The sequence below is a fragment of the Alexandromys fortis genome, unplaced genomic scaffold, assembly GCF_014885135.2.
Source record: "Alexandromys fortis isolate MF-2015 unplaced genomic scaffold, M_Fortis_MF-2015_v1.1 scaffold_58, whole genome shotgun sequence".
Classification (NCBI taxonomy): Eukaryota; Metazoa; Chordata; class Mammalia; order Rodentia; family Cricetidae; genus Alexandromys; species Alexandromys fortis.
Window position 1 is genome coordinate 5,091,307 of NW_026067940.1, and position 22,772 is coordinate 5,114,078.

The 22,772-nt window shown below is 47.6% G+C and overlaps 1 protein-coding gene across 1 annotated transcript in view; it reads left to right on the forward strand.

The window, feature by feature from the left end:
* The window catches only part of Atp2b4 (ATPase plasma membrane Ca2+ transporting 4), a 103,553-nt gene extending 81,575 nt beyond the window's left edge, over positions 1-21,978 (forward strand). Inside the window, 7 exon segments of the mRNA XM_050147711.1 lie at positions 4,059-4,250; positions 5,030-5,243; positions 6,438-6,649; positions 7,826-7,933; positions 9,245-9,421; positions 12,693-12,755; positions 17,526-21,978. Coding sequence (XP_050003668.1) covers positions 4,059-4,250; positions 5,030-5,243; positions 6,438-6,649; positions 7,826-7,933; positions 9,245-9,421; positions 12,693-12,755; positions 17,526-17,825 — 1,266 coding nt within the window. The 3' untranslated portion in view covers positions 17,826-21,978.
* Positions 21,979-22,772: the final 794 nt, after the last annotated feature.

Genomic DNA, 22,772 nt, shown 5'->3' on the forward strand with positions numbered 1-22,772 from the left:
ATAATGCAAATTTAATGTGTGTAAAGAATTATAATAGAATTTCTCATTTAAAAGAAAAAGTGATGGGACTGGAGAAATGACTCAGAGGTTAAGAGCACTTCCAGAGGCCCTGAGTTCAGTTCCCAGCAACCACATGGTGGCTCACAACCGTCTGTAATGAGATCCGGTGCCCTCTTCTGGCCTGCAGGCATACTGTCAGACTGAACACTGCATACACAATAAATAAATAAATCTAGAAAAAAAAGGGGGGGCTGCAGAGATCGCTCAGAGGTTAAGAGCACTGGCTGCTCTTCTAAAGGTCTTGAGTTCAATTCCCAGCAACCAGATGTTGGCTCACAGCCATCTGCAATGAGATCTGGTGCCCTCTTCTGGCCTGCAGGCACACATGGAGGGAGAATGTTGTATAACAATAAATAAATAAGTAAATAAATAAATAAATCTTTAAAAAAATGACAATTTCTTACTATTGCCAAATTCTAGTCAGTGTTTAAATTCCCCCCACTGACTCATAAATGTTTTGATGCTTTATCTGTCCAAATCAGAATCCAAATAGTATCCACACATTATAGCTGTCTGAAGCATCCGTGGAGTGTCTGAACCACAGCCGTGGCTCTCAAAGTGTGTCCTATATGGGCCTGGAGAGACAGTTCAGTGTCAAAGAGGATGTCTGCTCTAACAGAGGATGAAGGCTCAATTCCCAAGCACCCACAAAGCAATTCACAACCATCTGTAACTCCAGTTCCCGGGGATCTGACTCACTCTCTGGCAGGCACCAGGCACACCTGTGGTGCATATACCATTAGGCAGGCAAAACACCCACACACATAAAATGATACAGTTTTAAAACTGTATCCCAACTTCCAATGCACTAGCAGTTACCTGGAAACCTATGGAAATATTAACTATCAGGCATCACCCCAGTCTGCTGAACCAGACGGCCTGGAGTTGGGGGTCCTAATGTGCCCTCATGTTTGAGGACCATTGATTTGATTTCAGCCTGTGTCCCAAAGAAGGAATGTGGAACCTGGCCTATGTACTCTGTGCACACATGGCTGCATTTGTTATAGATGTGTGCTGAGGATACAGTTAGATCCCAAAAGAAAGAGATGCTGGCAGAATCCAGAGGAACCCACACGCAGCCTCCCTGTGCTCCCCCTGCCACTAGGGGAGTCCATTCTTCCGTATTTGCCACACGTCAGCAGTGTGCATGATGCCTCTGACAGGGAGGCCCTCACACCGGTCCCCCAGCTCTTATTAATACTGGCCTTTGGGGAACTTTCTAACACATACCAAAATCCCAGACTCCCTAAAGAGAAGTGGAAGCCAGATGATTTCAGCACATTCTGCCAAGTGTCTGTGGGCTACATGCAGCCGGGAATAGCCATGAATGCGGCCCAGCACAAAACTGTAAAACATACTCTACATATCATGAGATTGGGGGGGGGGGATGTATGTGGTGTTTGTTGTTGTTGTTGTAACTCCATCGCACCCTTTTAGAGTAACAACTTGGTAGGTGACCGTGTTGTCACAATGTCAAAAGGTCGGACACACCCGACTGTGTGTGAGTGAGCTACCTCGTCTCAGTTATTAAGTGCTGACCAGGGTATTCTGAGAGCCAAGTTCCCAGGAGCTAGCCCTTGCAAGTGAGCATTTCTTAGGATGGCAGCCTCAGGGCCACGCACAGTTCCCTTCCACTTTAGTCCTAGTGGTTTTATGTTGAAGGAACTGGGTCTGCTGTCTGCACAGATGGTTCAGTAGCACGAATATGCTCACTGTATTCCTTTTCCTATTGTCTCCTGTAATGCAGATATTGTTTGGGCCCTTGGCATTGATTTGAGTGGGGTTTTATGTTTTGTTTGCGTCACTCCGGCCTCTTGTGTGTGTGTGTATCTGTGGACCCGCCAAGATATGGGCTTGGCGGTCAGAGAACAGCTTTGGAAAGTTGGTTTTCTTCCTCTGTGGGGTGCTAGGATCAAACTCAAGCCATCAGGTTTGCATAACAAGGGCTTCTTACGAGATGGGGCTTACTGTGTACCTGACTGGCCTGGAACTGGCTACTCTGTCTCAGGTACTGGGATTAAAGGTGTCCTGCCCTGAAGCATCTGGTTTGGGTTTTGGTTTTTACTTTGTTTGTTTTTTTGTCTTTTTTTTTTTCCCCTCATTTTGGGTTTTGAGACATGCTCTGGACTTCCCCTCAGTCTGTAGCCAAGGCTATCCTCATACTTGAAGCAGTCCTCCTGCCTCAGCCTTCTGGGGGCTGGAATCCTCAAGGATACACCACTATGTATACTTGTACACATATACACTAAGTATAAACCACTCTGTCTGGTTTGTCCCTTCTATTTTCTATACATTGGTTCTAGAATCAATCGGTCCTATGTCTTCTTGGAGATTGTGAAATGACAGTATTCTCAATTTATTTATTATGAACTTGAATAGTCACACAAAGCGAGATTTCCCTCCACCTCTGTCCGTACATGAAAGGCGTTTTAAATGCTTGATTCTTTCCCTTTCCTTACCACCAATGGCTTGTTTTTTTTTTTTTAAGTATTATTACAAACACATGATTTCCCCCCAGTATGGGATTAAACCAACAGCCTCAAACATATCAAACGAATGTCCTGCCACTGAGGTACACCTCAGCCCAAACAAGGGAACGTGAATATATATTTGATGTGTTTCAACGCATTGTTCTTGTTTTTGTCTTGGTGCTCAAATTGACCCTTAATTAGCCAGGAGGAGCCTCTTCAGTGTCTCTGAGTCCTTTTCATGTAACCCTGGGTGTCTTTTTACCGCTTTCTTGGTTTCTTGCCCAATCAGACACTGCAGAGAGATTGGGACTGTTTTTCATTTATTTATTTCGGTTTTTCAAGGCAAGGATTCTCTGTGTAGCCCTGACTGTTCTGGAACTCACTCTATAGACTGGGCTGGCCTCGAACTCACAGAGATCCACCTGTCTCTGCCTCATGAGCACTGGGGTTAAAGGTCTGTGCCACCACCAACCAGCTGGACCTATTTCTTATCTCGGATCTGACACCATGCATTTCTTCCATGTGCCCTGCCTCATTTTAGTTACACGCCACATTAGGGAACATGAGCAGAGCATGAAGGTGCGTCTTCCCTCTGAGCACACACCATCTCTCTAACCAAGCTAAGAGATGACCTTTCACAGCCTAGCTCGGTTTCTACATCAGATTTTAAGATTAAATGCATCCTAAATCAGTGTTCATGTTTCTCGATCAAATTTAAAATTCTGAAATGCTCACCTCCTAATTTATTTCTAGTTTTCTGCTTTGTTTCTACCTTCCCTGATTCTATATTTGTAGTTCTTAAGATAAAAACTATAATTCCTAATGTTTTTAATGTAATTATTGTCAGTACATTTTGAGCAGAAAGCTTGCCTGAGAGCAGGTTGGAACATGAATCCAGGGTTACTGTGAAGACATGGACTGTCGGCCTAGAAAGTTTCCAGCCATTGACATAGCTATTCAAAAATCCTTCATGGGTCCCCAGTGACAGGGTTCTAAACAAGGACAGAACATTGTATGCCACAAGACCACTCTTCCTAGAACAAAGTGCACAGTTTCGGAAAGGTGCTGGGGAGACATGGACGTCAGTCTTGTTTGTGTGAAAAAATGTAGGAATTTGGAGGTAGAATAGATAGGACTTGCCCCCACCCTTTCAATTCTAAGGTTGAGGGAGTGGTAGGGTGGGGAGAAAGGACTGCTAACAGGTGTCTAATTCCTCATCTGGGACAGCAGTCAGTCGATGATGTCAGACTCCAGCTGTGTAATGGTCTCTTCTAATAGTGAGCAGCCATGGACCCAGGTGCCCCAGTGGCTTACCACTTCCCACACACCAACTCCATGTGTACTAGAGGATGATGGCCCTTCTCTTGCTCACTTTAGGGAATCTTCTCCAGAGAGCAGCAGGAAAGTGTTTTCTGTTGTGGCAATAGTGCCCTCCAGCACCTGTACCTGGTTCAGCGTCCTTAGACCCCAGGGTTTCACAGGGTCTCCATTTAGCGGCTCACTGCCTGCCTTCCTCTCCCACCTCAGGGTATTGCAGGCACAGATGTGGCTAAGGAGGCTTCAGACATCATCCTGACCGATGACAACTTCACCAGCATTGTGAAGGCAGTGATGTGGGGACGGAACGTCTACGACAGCATTTCCAAGTTCCTGCAGTTCCAGCTGACGGTCAATGTGGTGGCTGTGATCGTGGCGTTCACTGGAGCCTGTATCACTCAGGTTGGGCGAGGCATGGATGGCAGGGATGACTCAAGGGCTGAAGAACATAGGGTGGGGGGTTAAGGACAAGTGTTGTCCAGCACTGCTTGCACAGTTAGATATACCAGGTTTATAGTCTCTACCGTAGTAATGGTTTGCCTGTTGGCAGAGACTGATCATTCCTTCCTGGCCGCCCAGACCCAAAATAATCCCACAGAAACTATATTATTTGCAATACTGTTTGACCAATAGCTTAAGCATGTTTCTAGTTAGCTCTTACATCTTAAATTTGCCAATTTCTATTATTTTATATTTTACCATGACGCTCGTGGTATACTGGCAAGGTTCCAGCACGTCTGTCTCCTGCATATACGTGGCATCTCCCAGACTCCGCCTACTTTTTCCCAGCATTCAGTTTAGTCGCCCCCCCCCCCGTTCTATTCTGCCCTGCTGCAGACCAAAGCAACTTTTTTATTAACCAATGGTAACAGAACACACTCACAGCATACAGAAGGGAATCCTACATCATTCACCTACCATTAATTTAGCATTTTTTGTCAGCAACTATGAAGTACATTTATGTGGCTTATCTTTGTCTTCTCAGAGCGACCTTGCTAGGCAGATGTTATTTTCCCCTTATAGTGATGAGAACTAAATTTGTCAAGGTCAATCCATACCTAGGTAGCTAAATTCCAGGTCTAGTGGGTAGTGGGAACTAAGCCCCCTCAAGGGAGTGATGGAGTGTGGGACGGGCTTGGTGTCTGGAGCAAGCTAAAAGGCCTGGTTCGTCTTCCTACCAGGATTCTCCACTGAAAGCCGTGCAGATGCTGTGGGTTAACCTGATCATGGACACTTTTGCTTCACTGGCCCTGGCCACAGAGCCCCCTACCGAGTCTCTGCTGAGGCGTCGCCCCTACGGGAGAAACAAGCCCCTGATCTCACGCACTATGATGAAGAACATCTTGGGCCATGCAGTGTATCAGCTCACGGTCGTCTTTGTCCTCGTCTTTGCTGGTGAGCTGCAGAGGGGAGATGGAGGGCAGCTGTTGGGTGTTAGCTCTGTTGGGGACAGAGAATGGCTGAGAAGAGAAGGTTGTTCAGTAGATGGTGAAGTACAGGCCGATGTAATAGCAGCTTCACCTGTAAGTGCTGCCTAGGCATTCCCAACACACAGCCACTGTGCGCATCGCTTTCCGTCGCGCCACACTGCAGGGAAACAGATGCCAACTGACCGTCAAAATCAGATAGGGTGGACCAGAGGCAACATCTAAAATGTTTCAATAATGGGGCCTGGAGAAAGAGTTCCTCACTTAAAAGCACCTATTCCTTTTGCAGAGGACTCAGGTTCAGCTCCCAGCACCCACATGGTACACAGCCATCTGTGAATCCAGTCCCAGGGGATTTGCTGCCCCTCCAGTGGCACCAGGCACACACATGGATCACAGGCATGCATACAGACAAAACACTCGTACACATAAAATAAAACACATAAATCTAAAATAATTTGTAAATGTTTTATTTTAAAAACAAAATGTTCAATATCTAGCATAACTCAGCGGCTGGCCAGTTAAAATGGACTTTCCAACGGTCAGAAGCTACCAGCATGGTTGTCCTAACATGTTCTGTCTTAGCCTGAACCCTCACTGAGACCTCAGTCCATAGTGAGAATTCTGATTGGTCTTAATAATAACAACCCAGAGTCAGATATTGGAGCAAATGCTGAAAGATTAGAGAAGTAAAGGAGCCAGCCACTAGAGAGACTTTTACCTCTACTGAATCCTCAGGCCAAGTGGGCAAGATCCTATCTCTATGAGTCCTCAGATGGAATGACTTGAGCTCCTGTCTCCTCCCACCTTATACTCCTCTCTCTGCCCAGCCATGTCCCTTCCTGACTCCACCTCCCTAGTGCTGCAGTTAAAAGTGTGTGACTCCCAAGTACAGGGATTAAAGGTGTAAGCCACAGCCTGGCTCTGTTTCTCTTTTAGACTGGATCAATTTCAAGTAGCCCAGCATGGTCTTGAACTCACAGAGATCCGACTGCCTTTGTCTCCCAAGTGCTGGGATTAAAGGTGTGTGCCACCACTGCCTGGCCTCTATGGCTAACTAGAGGCTAGCTCCACACTCGGAGTCAGGCAAGCTTTATTTGTTACAGCACAGACAAGACATCGCCATAACGGTCATCCTCTAAAACTTGTCCTGCCCCACTAGGCGATAAACTGTTCGACATTGACAGTGGCAGGAAGGCGCCTCTCCATTCCCCGCCCAGCCAGCACTACACCATTGTCTTCAACACCTTTGTGCTGATGCAGCTCTTCAACGAGATCAACTCCCGCAAGATCCACGGCGAGAAGAACGTCTTTGCGGGCATCTACCGCAACGTCATCTTCTGCTCTGTGGTTTTAGGCACGTTCATCTGCCAGGTGAGATTCTGTCTGGAGCTGGGGTAGGAGGGCTGGGGGCTGGAGAGCAGAAGCCAGGCCTCTGATGTGTCCAAGATGAGGAGAGAGGGACCACGGCTGTGAGTAAACAGGCTAGGACTCTCGGTTTGCTTCCACGTGCACCTTGTTCTAGAACTGAGCCCAGTCAGGTGCTCCAGGGCAAGGTAGCATGTGACCCACAAATGTGGCTTGTAGAATACTTTCATGATCTCTCTAAATGTACTGATCAGCTCATATAGTGACCAAGAGAAGGGCCACCATCTTCTACCCCCTTTCCGTGCCTGCACACGTAAAATGTGTATGTACAGGTAATATTAGCTCCCCACCCTCTTCCCCAACCCTGCCCTTGTGTTCTGAATGGGTTTATGCTTGAAATGTCGCCTGATTCACAGAGGAAAGAGTGATGGGTTAGCGCGTGTGCAGGTGCTGTGCTAACCAAGGCCTGGGCTCCCATTACAGGAAGTAGGGTCAGGAGCACAGCTGCCTGGTAGTGGGAAGATGAGTCCCTTCCTTCTTGCTGTAATCAGAGATTCGCGAAGGCACGTCGTTACAAAGGACTATGAGCAGGTCACAGCACAAAAACACATCCATCCAGGGCTGGAGACCCAGCTCAGCAGTAAGAGAGGACCAGTGTTTGAGTTCCAGCACCCTTATCATTTTTGACCCACCATCACCTGTAACTCTAGCTCCAGGGGACCTGACACTCTCTTCTGGCTTCTGTGACACGTGGATCAGAGTACAGACCCACACATAAACACACACATAGACACACACACACACACACACACAATCTCAAAAATAAGCTGGCTTGTCTCTCAGCAAAGCCCCTCCCTCCACCCCGTTCCCGACTCTGTTCCTTTTCTTGCTGTGCCTTCTGTTTGTCACCTCCTCTGCTGTGACCAGACCGTATATTAATCACTGTCACGATAGTCATGTGACAGCGTGAGTCCCATTGAAGTGCTTTAAAATGAGTGTGTCTGTTACCCTTCACTTCTAGAGTTTTTCTTTCCTGTGCCACAAGAATATCAGGACTTGTCCCACTTGGGCCCTGCAGGGGGCACTGTGGTCTCGGCCGCCTTGTCAGTCTTGGTGGGTGGAGGGCTGACTCCCCCCAGGAGTTGCTTCTGTCATGGTGGGCTGCCCTTCGCTCTGTTTCAGATTCTCATCGTGGAATTTGGGGGTAAGCCCTTCAGCTGTACAAACCTCAACATGGAGCAGTGGATGTGGTGTCTCTTCATAGGGATTGGAGAACTTCTGTGGGGTCAGGTGAGTGTGGGGTGCCCTCTACAGATCCTGGAGCTGCGGACCTCTCAGCTCTGAAGGAAAGGGACAAGTGACCACAGTCACCCAGCTCCTGTTTCACCTCCTCTCCCTCTCCTTCCCTCCAGCATGGTTTCAAGCTCCTTCCATCTCGAGGTGCCGGGTTGGGGTGCCTTCATTTCAGGGGGTTATGTTCTCTGCCCGTGCTTAGGGGCTGCAAAAACTTAGGCTTTTTCAAACAGAAGTAGAAATTTTCCATTAAAAAATAAATCTGAGGGTCTTGAAAGTAGAAGAGTTCACAGAGCCGGCGACATTCATTACAGATGTTTGTGAGCCACCATGCACCTGGGAATTGAGCTCATGACCTCTGGAAGAGCAGCAGTATTCTTAACCGCTGAGCCATCTCTCCAGTCCCTTTTTAAAGATTTATTTATTTATTATATATACAGTGTTCTGCCTGCATGCCAGAAGAGGGCGCCAGATCTTACTACAGATGGTTGTGAGCCACCATGTGGTTGCTGGGAATTGAACTCAGAATTCCCAGAAGAAACAATCAGTGCTCTTAACCACTGAGCCATTTCTCCAGCCCCACCCTTCTCCTTTTCACAAGCTGAGCAGCCATGGGCAAGTTACTTAACCACTCCATTCATCAGGGACCTCAACATAGGATAACAGAGTCATCACTAATTGTGACTATACAAAAAATATGGCAATACCTGTTACAAGTACTTAGTGAGTGTTAATATTAATTACAATAATGTCAGCTAAGCTAGGAGTTTCATCCTTCCCTTAATACCTGGGTCCTTCTTTGCAGATCTCAAGTCTCGACTGAGAATCTCTTAGTGCCCCTTCACAGACTAAGGATGGGATTAAGGAAGGGGTGAAACTCTTAGCTAACTGTCTTCCTATTCCTTTCTCAGCCCCTCAACTTCATGCATATGATGTACCCTCCTCCCAGCTTGGTTTGCCCCAGGCCCCATTTCTTCTTCCCACTGTGTGCCTGCCTTGTAATTTGTTGTCTTAAAAGACAAGGCTCACGCTGGGAAGAAAGACCCAAGAGAGAGAGACAGAGTGAGTGTGGAAAGGCACAGGGCTAAGACATTATGAGAATTAAGTCCCCTTCTGTATGTCTGTGAATGCTGGCACCTTCCTGAGACCTGACAGCTGGAACAATTGGTTAACAGATTGGTGATTCTTGGTGCTGTCCTGGTGGGAAAGGCTTAGGGCAGAGAAGCCTCCTGGGGGCCTGGCCCAGGTCAGCTAACATCTCTTCTTCTCCCATTTGGCTGTTACCACCTTTGCTGCGACTGCTCTCAGGTCATCTCGGCCATACCCACCCAGTCTCTGAAGTTCCTGAAGGAGGCTGGGCATGGCGCTGCCAAGGATGAGATCACCAAGGATGCCGAGGGACTGGAGGAGATCGATCTTGCTGAGATGGAGTTGCGCAGGGGCCAGGTGCTCTGGGTCCGTGGCCTGAGCCGGATTCAGACTCAGGTACTCTGTAGTAGCTTGTTATTACCCTGAGGGAAGCGATCTCCCCATCCTGGGAAGAAATAGAAAAGCAGAGATTCCCAGCAGTCTTACCCTTTCCTAAGGCTCGTTGCTGAAGGGCAGCCTGTGATCCATAGCTTCAGGGGTCAACAGAGCCAGAAGTCTCTGTGGGACTCCTCTTGGAGGTCACTAAGTTCCTCAGCTGTGGTTGGCCCTACAGCCCACCCCTCAGGTCTGTCGGTGAAACTGCCTTCCCACATAAGGTCTATTGCAACCCTAGTCTGGACCTCAACACAGGAAATGTGTAGCCCTTCCCTTCCCCCTAAGAAGGAATAAGAGACCCCGTTTTCATACTCCGCATCCCTGGCAGTCACTCGGCATGTCCTTCATGTTACTGTTGTGGTGGAAGCTGTTACCTGGGGTCTTTGATAAAGAAACTCACCTGCCTATCTTGTCCTGGTTGATATAAGGCCTCTCTGAGGAACCTGATGATTAAGTAGGTATGAACAATAGTCTCTCCATTGATATCTTTTGAAGGACTCAGACTTGCTTCCCAAAGAGGAAGATGCTGTCCTTTTTTTCTGACCCCTTTCCCTTCTTGTCATTTCTGAAATGGAGTACAAGTAAGTCCTCTGCTTGTCACCCTAACCGTAGCTTTTTTTTCTCCACTTTCCTCACATAACTACCTTGTGGGTGAACGGACTGGCCTTGGCATTGACGATGCTTTTCCTCTGCTCCAGCCCCTCGACCCTGTCCTCTTTTAGTCTCAAGATTCCTGAGCAAACCACCGTTCTAAGATCTCAAGGGGACTCTGCAGAGCAAGGCCTGTTTCTTCCTCCTAGTTGGCTAGAGATCCCAAAAATATCTTATTTTCAAAAACTGACCTTGGACTGGTTTAGAAAATGGCCTGACCGCCCCACCATACACACACACATCCGCCCTTAGTGCACAGGGAAGAGCAATGAATGCACACCCTCCACTGTTTACTCAGTAGGAATTGTCCTTCCCTGAACAAGACACCAGGTAGAAACGTGGATGAGATACAGGTAGGGAACCCTGGGGCTCCTTTCCTCTCTCTGCCCGGAAGGAAATCGTAACCTGCAGGCTGCCTCATGATGTCATGTCCCCACTTCTGCCCGCCTACCCTCCACTGAGTCCCTTGGGTGACTCAGCACCTTGACTCCCACCTCTAAAGCCCCCATTGCTGTCCTTTGGGTCTGTTCTTTTCAAAATAACCTCTTCGCTTTTCTTCCCTTCAGGAACACCTGCCTCCTCTTCTACCGTGTGATTGTTTTGTTTTGTTTTTCCTAGCCAGGATCCCTCATTACAGAGCCTCCTGGCTTCTTGCCAGTCTTCCTCTGGGGAGCAGAGATTCATGGACCTTCCCCCCCCCTTCACTGCCAGTGCCCATTCCCTCACCTGTACTCCTGTTCAGTCCCACTGCACGTGGAGTTTTAGGCATCCCTCTTTCCCTGCTAGAGCAGACAGTAGCTGGGAATTGGCTTTAAAGCCTAAATTTGAGACCAAGCATGGTGGTACCTGTCTACAATCTCAGCACCCAGGAGACTGAGGGTTTCTAGTTCCAGGCCAGCCTGGGCTATATAGCTCGATCCCACCTCCAAAACAGGGAAGCAGAAGCCTAGACTTAGGCTCCAAGGGCAGTCTATTAAAGATGCCTTGACACGATCCATCCGTGCCACTGCTGTTGGCACCTCTGGGCCGAAGATGCACCTTCCATGTCTGAAGCCCTCCCACCCCATCCGTTGCTCAGCCTCGGTGGGGGCCTAACAAAAAACCCCTTACTGTCATACTGCTGGTCCAGATTGCCCGTCCCATTGCAGCAGGTCGGATGGGAGGTGTTGCCAAACTACTGCTTAGTCCTGGTTGGGATTTCTAGGCATTTCTTCCCTCTCCCTTTACCCTTTAGTTTGGGGGAGGTAAAAGCACTCGAAAGCAAATATTTGAAGAATTAAAGGGCTGGACTCTTAGAACAGTAAACATGACATGCAGTTTCATCGTGGAAGTTGAACCTTGTAACTCTGTATGCAACTAGAAAAGAGCCTCTTCTTCCACCGAACAGGAAAGCTCCTCAGTGAGGAAAGGGTGGTGCTTTAGCCTTGGCCTCCACCCGAGGCCACCCCTAAGCACTTCATGGCTTCCCACAGAGGCTTTGCACACAAGAAGAGATGTCTGCCTCATCTTCTGTGCATGCAGTCACAGGACAGAGACAGTGCCCTTTCTGTCCTTCTGGACTGTTCCTACGGGGATCCCACCAGATCTCAGAAGGATAAACAAATCCCCTTCTGTTTGTTCCTTGAGACTTAGGGATCAAAGAGAAGGCTAGTAGATTGATGAAGACCCCCAGATCACTTTCTCTGTGGGAAAGTGATGGGATTAATTGTCTCCATCCTTGAGGCAGAGGCAGCCGAAAGCCAGAGGCCTGATCTGATAGGCAAGTAGAGTTGGAGAGCTATAGCCTCCAGGCGCCTCGGCAGTGGCTGGCGCCAGACCTCCTGCCTGCCTGTGAAGGTCTCCAGTGCTTAAGTAATGCCATGAGCGGATTTCTAAGAGGCCACCTGAGCTCCAGGGCAGCCAGAGGAGGATGGTCATGAAAGATGCCGCCCAAACTAAGCAAGTCATCTAAGAGTCTTTCCACCACGGCTGCCGTGTATGGACTACTCACTCTGCTGCCCATTTCTCTTTAAATGTGTGTTATTTTCCTAGAAATTTTGTAATAATAGTTGACTTAGTTGGTTTAGAGGCTCCTGAACCCTAAATTTCACTAATCCATACTTCGCTTCCGATACGTCAAATTGACTGCCTTTTTAAAAATTAATTAATTTTTGAAATTATATTTAATTAACTTTTTTTCATTTATTTTACATACTGACCACAGTTTCTGCCTGCCTTATTTTTAAGAGGACAGGTCAAAATGACAAATAAACTCCTGGCCTCCCTCTAGCTGTTAGTGGTAGGGAGAAGTTCCTTTTTAGGTTTCAAGGCCTTTGAACACACCTGTCCATCCTAGGCCAGAGGGTCATAGCTGGGTGTTTGAAAATCCATAGCAAAGTGTTCCTTAAATGGTGATATACAGTTAATGCCCTCCCAACCTCACCCTCACCAGCTGCTCTGGGTTTGAGGGACTAGCCCTCTGGCTTTCTGCCCCCCCCCCTTGCCCCACCCTCCTGACCCCACCCCACCCTCCTGGCCCCACCTTCCTCTTCCTCCCTTTTCTCTGTGGAGCAAAGCTGTCTTACTCTCTGATTCTTTGCAGATTGAAGTAATTAACACATTCCAGACGGGAGCCTCTTTTAAGGGAGCCCTAAAGCGACAGAACGTGAGCCAACACCTTGATATAAAACTGGTTCCTAGCTCCTATTCAGCCGCACTTGCACCAGTCAAATCCTCCCCTTCCACCTCTTCCGCCGTTACATCTCCTCCTGTGGGCAGTGAGTGAGAGTCTGTTACAATGCATGATTCGCTAAAGCAACCACCAGAGAGCACGTGGCATCTACTTTAACCAACAGTGGTTACTTGTCCTTTTCATTCCCCCCCCCCCCCTTTGATCTTTTGACTTAAAGGAAGAAAAGACAAAAAGAAAGAGAGACCCCAGTCCCTGCTAAAACCAGGCTATATGACCTTTCGTTTTATTTTTTTAATGTTGGAAAGTTACTAAACCTTAGCGATTTTAAAGACAATAACCCTGTTTTCTGATTGCTCCCCTGCTTTGCTTGCTGCTGCTTTTCTTGAGCTGCTTTGCTTTGCTTTGCTTTGCTTTGCTTTGCTTTGCTTTGCTTTGCTTTGCTTTGCTTTGCTTTGTCTGGCCTGAGTCTTGTTTGGTGCCTTGTCCCTCTCCTCCTCTTCTGGATCTAACTCTTTAGCTATGAGGTCAGTCCCAGTGAAGACCTAGGAAGCCTCTTCACTTGGGGGTGAGGGAGAGCCTCTGCCCACAGGTCCTTAACCAGGGCCTGCCCTAATGGAGCCAGGACTGAGCTTGTACAATCACTGCAGTCCTTTTGGCTACCACTGCACTGTCAGCTGGCCACAGAAGCACTAACTAGGTTGGAGAGGGGAAGTTAGTTCAACCTGTGTTGTCTTAGCTCTCAGTGATGACCTTCAATATAACTCTAGTTTCATGAATCAATTAATTCACAAATGAGTAGGAGAAATCAAAATCTTCTGGCCCGTGAGGTCGTAGGTGGCAACCCGGCACTCAGTACTATGAGGTAAGAAGATTATGAGTTTGAACGTTTCTGAAGAGCCTTCCCCCATCTTTTCATCTAGTTTGGTTGTTCGGAAACCAGTCCTTTGTATCGTATCTTGCACTTTCAGTTTTAGGAAACTGTACAGCCTTACTTAATAGCTGTCAGATTTCAGACTAGGACTTGCCGTTCTCATTAGTAGATTGTTAAATGCTTGCTAAGGCCTTCCTACTTTCTGGTCGTTTTACTTTCCCTGAAGAGGAAGCAGAGGGGATGTTGTTATCATTATAGTGCCTGGTGTGGAAGGTTCTCCACTGTCATACAGATTCTGGACTTTAAATACTTGAGTGTCCAATCCTTCCTTCCCCACTGCCAGCCCTAGGTCACATGGCCTGTGGTTCACATGACTGTGAGCAGGTTTTCTGAGCTTAACTTGCTTCTGCCTGCTAGCTACTCATAAGAGTTCTGGTGAGAAGGGACTGAAGGTGGAGGTGCAGTGGTGTCTGCAGGCTTCTTTAGGCCCAAAGGCACTAGATAAGCCTCTCCCTCTGGTCCTTCCGCGTTCCTCACTTACTCCCCTTCTAAAGAGTTTCAGTCCTGCTTAGTCATTCATTTCTCTGGCAGAAAGGGCTAGCGCTGGCTGTTCCAGCCACAGACTTGATGGCAGAGACCAGGGGACTTAGAGGAGCTGTCAGACCCCATGCCCTGACCCCCCAAAACTTAGACCAAAGGAGAGAGAGCACACCTGCTCCTTCTCTAGCTTGTCCCTTCCCTGGAGCTCCCAGGAATTGCAGTCGTGTATTTAAAACCCTCTTCCCCATTCCAGAGCTCTTGAACCTGCGGGTCCCATCTCCCTAAGGTCTCTAAGGCTTCCATCCAGAAGCTTCTCTACCCCTAAGCAATGACAGGGGAGTAGAAAAGCACAGTATTCTAGTGCATCAGACCTTGCGCTGAGCTCCAGAGGGTGTGCCACACTCACCTGGAGGTCCAGCTTACTTTGGGCTCCTGCCTTATGAAGGAGTCACCTTTCAATCAGCCCCTCAGGAAGCATTTCCCAGAGTTTTTGAGAACTGAAGTTCAAAGACAGAAGCATTGGCTGGCTAAGTGAGGAGTGTGTGAGGCTGTCTGTCCTCTTACCAGCTCCACCAGCCGTCCCTCATCCCCACATACTTCTCACGCACCAGACCCTGTGCTCCAAGCACAGAGGATGCCAGCCCTGGATCAGTTGGTGATGTCCCTCTGTGACTGTCCATCAGCACCTCTTCCCCGAGCCTGTGCTGGAGTTGCGTTCCTCCATCCCTCAGCCTCACCCCAACCCCCTGGGCCAGGTGCCCTCGCCCCTTGCCCTCGCTCCTGTACCGGTAGCTAGGTCCCATTGCTCTCTAGAAGTCCTAAACTCTAACCGAAAGACTGGTCTTTGCTTCTCTCAAAGGTTTCCCTCCACCCCCCCACCCCGCCTGCCCATCCCTCTTCACATGTATCTCCTTCATTTGTTTGCCCATCAGAGTGTTATCAATTGCCCCAACAAGGGAAAGGAAAAGTCAGAAAACAAGCTCAGACCCTCTGACACTAATTTTCACAAATCAACTCTTTCTGTTGGATTTCACACATAATTGTTGCGATAGAGTGTCCAGTTGCTTTAAGGAAAGAGAGAGAGAGAGAGAGAGAGAGAGAGAGAGAGAGAGAGAGAGAGAGAGAGAGAGACCAGAAGCAACAAATTTAAAACTCAGTAATGTGGAAGACAGTGAACTAGTGACACAAAGGTCCCTGCCCTCCTCTGTGACTCTGAGAACTGTGAAGATAGCAATAGCAGATAAAAGCACTGCTACCATACTACTAAAGAGAGGGTTTCGGTCCTGTGCCTTGGCCAAAGTAGCTATCTATACCAGGACTAGGAGAGAGGGAATCGAGTTTGAGCTCACTTAATCTAGCCTGTGTTACTCAAATATTTCAAGAATAGGTTACAGAAAAGCCTGGGACCACACAAAGGTTAGTGGTGGCCTCCCTTCTGCCTAATCTTACGCAGATCTGAGCAGGGGCAACCTGACTGGTGGAATTCACCAGCAGATGGTCAACAGAACCACCGAAGAATGGAGAGCAGGCCCTCACTGTTGTTCAACGAGGTTCCAGGGGCCCGTCTGCTTCTTGTGTATGCTGCAGTGTTGAGCTGACAGTTGAGTGGCAGAGTCCCTTGCCTTCTATGCTCTGAGCCCTCCAGTCATGGGTGACACTGTAGGCTACAGAGGAGAGAGGCCAAGGAAAGGCAGCCTTAGCCAAAGAAGAGAGAACCACGGTTCTGATGGGGAAGCTACTGGAGGCAGTGTCTTTGCGGGATCTGTAGACTGATGAGAGGTCCTGGGACAGGAAATCCAGCTGGTTTATTTGGCTGTTTGTGTGTGCTGCTACCTCCATGCTCTTGCTTCTTCTCCAGGAATGTATATATGTATGTATATATGTGTATATATGTGTGTATATATACATAGATATATATAATATATTAAACAGCAGAAGAATAAAAGAGACACTCTTACCCCAACACCCACTACTTCTTAACTTTCTCCCGATCTTAACAACTCCTGCTTAACATCATTGCTCGTCTCTTTTCTGAGGGAGAATGTATCTGAACCAAACTAGGATTGATGGCTTGCCCCAGTGAAAACCATCCCATCACCGCCTGCCTTTCCTGGTCTCCTTTCTGTGTTCTCTCTGGCATCCAGTCCCCCCACACATACACCGCACCCCAATCTACCAGCCCAGATTCTAGGCCACACTTGAGAGACACTGTTCAGAAATGTAGAATTAGCAAAGCAAACCAACAACCCAAACACCAAACAAGTTAATGCTTCTGATTCAGTAAAGCTGTTCTCAGAGTTGATTGCAGATGTCTTCTGTGGACTCCTGACTTCTTCTGTGTGGTCAAACACAGAGTGACGGGAGTGTGTTCGCCCACTCACCCAGGAACACTGCAGAGTGTCTGCTTTCTTCATTCTTTTCAACTGTCCTGTCAAAAAAGCCACTTATTTGTAGCTGGCCTCCTGGGTCAGGTTTCTCTTCTGGTCCTCCGCTTCTTCACACAAGGTCATGTTCCTCATCACAGTATGCAAATGGCTGGGCAAAGCAACACACATTTTCACAGTGGGTCTGGGCAGCATTGCTGTGGATCAGACATGGATGTGCACTTGAATGGTGAACACCGGGCCTTCTTCAGTAGGCAGGGCAAGGCTTCTTTTCACACCTGTGTTTTATCTGCATCTTTCAGGAGAGCAGGAACTCTGTTTTTGATGGGGAGGAGACACAGTCGGGGTTGTGGGGGTATAAAGATGTGCATGTCTTCTGACTGAACAGTTAGGGACTTTTAATTTCCTGCATGCTGTGGAATGAAGATTGGTTTGTCTGCCTGGCTGCACGGTATCCACGGTCACTTGTCACCCAGTGTTTATTGGTGAATGTTGGCTCTTTGAGGGGGCTTAAACACATAACAAAACTACAGTGTGTAATTCTCCCATCCCACATCCACAAAAGGTTTGGCTTCCATACAGAAGGCAACCTGTGTGGATTGTCTTTTAGGCTTGTCCATTAATGTCACCTAGTTCCAACACGCTGTCCTCTACCCAAAAGAACTAATGAATCTCTTGGTTTGATTTCATTTTAAGAGTGGGTTGTTTGGAAATGCTAAGTCTGTCTTGTGCTACTTTATAAAATGCACCCTTTGAAATGTCCTTATTGTCTGCCTCACTCGCTCACGCCTTGTGCCTGAGTTTTGAGGTGTGTGGTGGTTTGGCTTGTTGAGCATTAATGTTTTGTAGTGGGGTTTTGTTTCTTTCCTTAAACCACTAGTTTTTCTTGTTCTCCTTGCCAATTCTCACCTCTCTATCTTCTCATCCTTTCTTGTTCCCCTGGTATAGATCCAAGTGCTCAAAATGTTCCATAGTTACCCTGGAGCGAAATCCAGGCACGAAAGCTCCATTCACCACTTCATGACCCAACCTGGATACAATGCAGATGATGAACCTCTACCATCCTTCATAGATGATCACGAGGAAGACCCTGGATTGGTTCCTAAGTCGGGGACTAAGGTGCTCCTATTGGATGGTGTGGCCACTCCCAATGACAACACAAACAACAGTGCTGTGGGTGGCAACCAAGTGCAGACCATCGCCTCCCATGCCGACAGCCCTCTGCAAAGCCTGGAGACATCAGTCTGAACTTCCGTTCTCTGATTCCCACCCCTGCTTTCCCTGTTTCTTTTCTCATCCATCCCGCCTATGAGGTGATGATGGGACTTTGTCACCATTGTGTCAGCTGCTCCTAAGTGTGTGAGAACCCCTACCTGGCCATGAAGAAACAAGAACACAGATCGACGAGGATTCGGTCAAACCCTGGGCAGGGAGCGGTAGCTCTACTCCTTAGTTGTAACAGTTGTTATATTGAAAGAAATGATGACAATCCTCCCAGCATCACCCAACCCAAAGTTCCCGCGGGGTTCCCACCTGTGTCACCACCTCCTGACTTGGAGATTTTAGGAGTTTCTGCCATTTACAAGCTAAATCGTGAGCTCAGGGAGAGACAAATACCCTGTGTTTGTGTTTCAGTAGACTGATTATTCTTAGAACATTTTTTCCTGTTTTGAAAATGTACACCCTAAGGCCAGTAGCTCTTCCTACCCCTCAGTCTGACCTCCCCAAGGTTCTTTGGTTCTTATATGACCCTTATCATCCTTCCTCTTACTCTTTTTATTTTTTTCTCCAAGTTTTGGTAATTAAGAGAACAGAAAGGGCATAGACAAGTTGAGTCAACTTTGGCCCCTTTTAGCCCCAATAGAACCTTTCATTTTGTTCTAGAGGCAGACAGATTTCTTTTCTAAAATGGTCTTTTTGGAGTAAATGAGCTGGTGAAATATTTCCCTATTTTCACTAGGTCAGTTCCGACTTCCGAATGTGCACCTCTCTCTTTGGGTGTGTAGGGGGTTTTAAGTGACAGGGAAATCAGCCGTGAGCATGAAGGTTTCTTGTATATAATATATAGTCTTTACCATGGGCCTGAGCTTCCTCCTTGCCTAAGGTAGTAGCCAAAGAGTGAATGGGGCATGACCTTGCCTCCTAGCTGGATGAGGAGTTCCGGGACCAACATGGGGCAGGCCTAGAACCAGAAATCACGGAAGCAGACTATTTTCAAGAGTATTTGCCAAGGCTCTCCCAGGGCAGAAGCTGATTGTTGGAGGAATGAGTATTAAGAAACCTTGGGAGGGGCTAAAGAACTAATCCATTGGGATCTAAGAAACCTCCCCTCAGGTTAGACACCTGAGTACCAGCTTGGACATTCTCTTCTCTTTCCTATTTCTATGCTTTGCTTTGCTGTGTCCCACAATATTTTCCACCTCTAAAGGAGACTCCCCCGCAACTTTTGCAAATATACCAATGTTGAAAATATGCATCCGAAAGAGGAGGCTCCCTGACAGTGTTCTGATTCGAGGAGCAAAGGCCCAGAAAGCCCCTGCCTCCTATCTCCTGGCTTTCACACTCCTGTTTTCCAGCCTCCAGCAGCGAGTGTCTCCACTGCTGCCCAGGAAAGTCCGTGCCTTCCCCCCCCCCCAACACTGCCCAAGGCATCCTCTGCCAAGGAGCTGGGAACTTCACCAAAAGGGACTTCACCTTACTGGGACAAGGTGGAGGCACATCCCCGGGTGCTCCATGTATATCCCTGCTCTGCTGACTTAAGCATTTTGTGCAGGTGGACCAAATTTATGTCCCCAAGTCCCATCTCCCATTAGATCAGTGAAGCCTACCTCCCACCTTCGAGGGTGGTGGACGTAGAGGAGGATGCATGAGGCTCATGAGAACTCCAGGCTTCCACTCGGGAGAGAAAAGCAAGAGGAACCTGTCCTCCACTCCTAGCCTTTCTTCTAGAGATCTTCCTCCCTCCCCACTTTTCACCCAAACTGCCAAGGTAGGGTGGGTGAAGAAGCAGCCACCATTCCACACCCATTGCAGTGTAATCCATCATTACAGGCAACAGGGAGAAGGCTTTGACTGGGGTTTTGTAAAGCTGACCCACGTCAGCAGTCTTTCCTCGTGGGGAACAAACAGCTCACTGGAGTTGTTAATTATTCACACATACAAACACACACACGCTCTTAAGTACATTAGAAGATTTGATTCTGCCAACTCTTCTATTACCTCAGATTGTTTTTACAAAAGCAAGCCAATAACAAGCTTCGAAGGCCATTTTACCATCCTTGCTCCCAAGAGACTTTTTGTGGTGCCTGGCAGGTCACTCTTGAGGGCTTTATGTCTACTCTTCAAAGTCAATAGCTTTGTGTGTGTGTGTTTATATGTGTGCGCGTGCGCATGTGCACATGTGTATGTATGTGCGTGTTCTAGTTTCCATAGTAAGAGAGAAAATATAGAAATATGCAAAAAATATAGTTTTCTTTAGATCAAAAACTAATATTTTTGAGTCAGCCATATATATACATATATATATATTGTTTAAAGAATTTCAAATAAAGTGCCGTCATGGAACACCATGGAGGGGAGCACACGGCCAGCTGTTTGACATGACAGGTGGCTCAATATATTTATAATTGGTTTAAAAAAATAATATACCTTACTTCCTTTCTCCGAACAGCCATCTTTGTATTTAGGAAAAAAAATTGTTGGGTTCTAGACTTTTTTAATATAAATTTTGTTGATATGGAATTGAGTAAGTTCAAGTGTTTCTGTGCATATATTTTTATGTGTTTTTCTATTCAGTTTCAGTGATCCAGACGGCAGTGAGTAAATATGACGGAAGTTAGTAACAGTTTCCCCTAAATGGTGCTGTGGATTTGAAAGCAGTCTGATGGGGAGAAAGAGAATATGTCATAGAGCCCTCTTTCGATAAACCTAGAAAAAAATGGGTAAGAACCTGCAGGTAGTGAGGGAAACACCCGGAAAGAGGCTTCTCAACTGTCAGGGCGTGGATGTATGCTGCCGTGGAGGAGTGCCAGGCTTGTTGCTAACCAGGGGCCAGGGCCAGTTGGGCTTCTGGGAGGACTTAGCTGGCAGAACGGTGTCAATGAGTCCCTCCTGGTCGGCAAGGGAACTGGTGTGGGGCTTGCTTTTCTTTATGCTTCTTTGACTTCCCCTTCCCCCTAGAGTGACCCCATTAGTGAGTTTTTGTGCACAAATCTGAGTTGGGACGCCTTTCTGTTTTGTATAATCCAGCAGATGGGAGACTGAGCTCCAAATTGGAAGTGATAAGTACAGCAATGGCTGCTTCCAGCTCTGTCTGACGGTTTGAGGACTAGGTCCGTCTCAACAACTCTTCACTGTCCTTTAAATTGCTTTTTCCATCCCAAAGGATGTAAGAGAAACCAACTAGACCCCCTCTGGGCACTTGTAGATTCCTCAAGTTTGGGTTTATATTTTCCTTCAAGCTTTAGGGGACAGTTTCATCCATCAATTAGAGTGATTATCTCACTGCCAAATATCCAGAGGGGCACGCAAGCTTGAATGCCTGGATCCTCTCCTGTATCCCCCCCCACACACACACTTCTTCCCATCCCTTGCTTTACAGTTGAAGCTACATGTGGTACCATCCTGTCTGCACACTCAGTCACCTTCTATGTCTAGCATCCACCCCATGGCACTGGTGTTGGGAAGGGGGAGCACTTATAATGCCTGCTGTTCTAAAGCCATCCCAGTCTCTTCTTGGGTAGACCAGACCCTCCCTCCCTCCCATTTAGCTCAGAGCCAGGACTCTTGCCTTCCCAGCTCTGCAGATAGGCCTGCTGTCCCCTTTCTTCTTCTTGGGAGAGGCGGAGAGAGGTGAGCTCCCTGCAGCTGAATTGGCCTTTGGTTTATGTTTTCTCCCCATATGTATATATGCCATATGTAAATATGCCATATATATGTGCCAACGAATTGATTTATGTCATCTTTTCTAAGTGGCATGCAGATAGGAAGTTTGAGTTTCTTCTCAGTAACTAGTATAATGAGCACTGGTATTTTTGTACAAAAGAAAAAGAAAAAAAAAAAACAGAAAATTGACTGTTGTAGTCTGCATGACAGACATGATATCAAAGCAATGTATACCCTAGCATACGTTGCCATAGTTTGCAGTTCAGCTTAACAGTGCACCCAACCTGTATTTGCATTTGATATTATTTAAGCTCTATGTATAATGTTTTGCATGTATTTATATGGTTCTTGGGGGATGCTATAACTGACAAATCTGTAATGCAAATGTATCGTCCCACTGACCAGAGAAGAAGAGGAGTTTGAAAATGGGTAATTTTTTTGGAACCAATAAAGCTTTTTGCTGATGTGCAGAAACCAATGCCATGCACTGAAAATAAAAACCCGTGCCCACTTGTAATGCGCTGTCTCCCATGTGTTTCCACTTTTGGCTCACACCGCTGGGGCTGCTGGGGCTGAGGAGGGTTTTGCCTTCACTACCTGTAGAGCAAACACAGGGCCCAAGCCTGTCCTTTCCTGTGGCATGCTTTCTTCAGAGGCCCACAGTCCTGGGGACCAGCCTCATTCCCCTGAAGAGCCAGGCTTTCTGCACACTCCATGGCTAGAGTTGGGTAGAACTCACCATCCAAGTCCTGGGAAGCAGAGGCCTTGGGAAGGATGAGCAAGAGGATGCCTGGCTTAGCTCCTCCTCCTCCTCCTCCTCCTCCTCCTCCTCCTCCTCCTCCTCCTCCTCCTCCTCCTCCTCGTTCCCCTCTCCTTCTCACCTTCCGCCCCGCTTCTCCTTAAAGTGTCTTTTAACAAGCTGAGTCCCCCTTAAGGTAACTGCTCTTCCTGCAGACAGGACATTCTCCACCACCCACCTCCTCCGCCCACAGTTGTTTTGTTTCTAATGTTCCATTGGTTACACTTTGCCATCACGACTGCTATGAGACTCCAGTTTCTGGTCAAAGAAGACAGAACATTTACCTGTCAGAGCTCTCAGATCCCCCCTTGGGGCTCTCACACAGGTGTACAGCCAAGTCCCTGCTCCCTTCTAAGTCATCCCCTCTAGAAGAGAACCTGTCTCTTGTCCAGGGTTCCTTAGGAAAGGTCTGTTGGTGAAGCACAGCCAGTGTTCTCTGGTGGCCTCTCTGAGATGTTCTGGAGGCGCCGATTCAAAAGCAGGGACTGGCCTAGGTGCAAAAGACTCTAGCA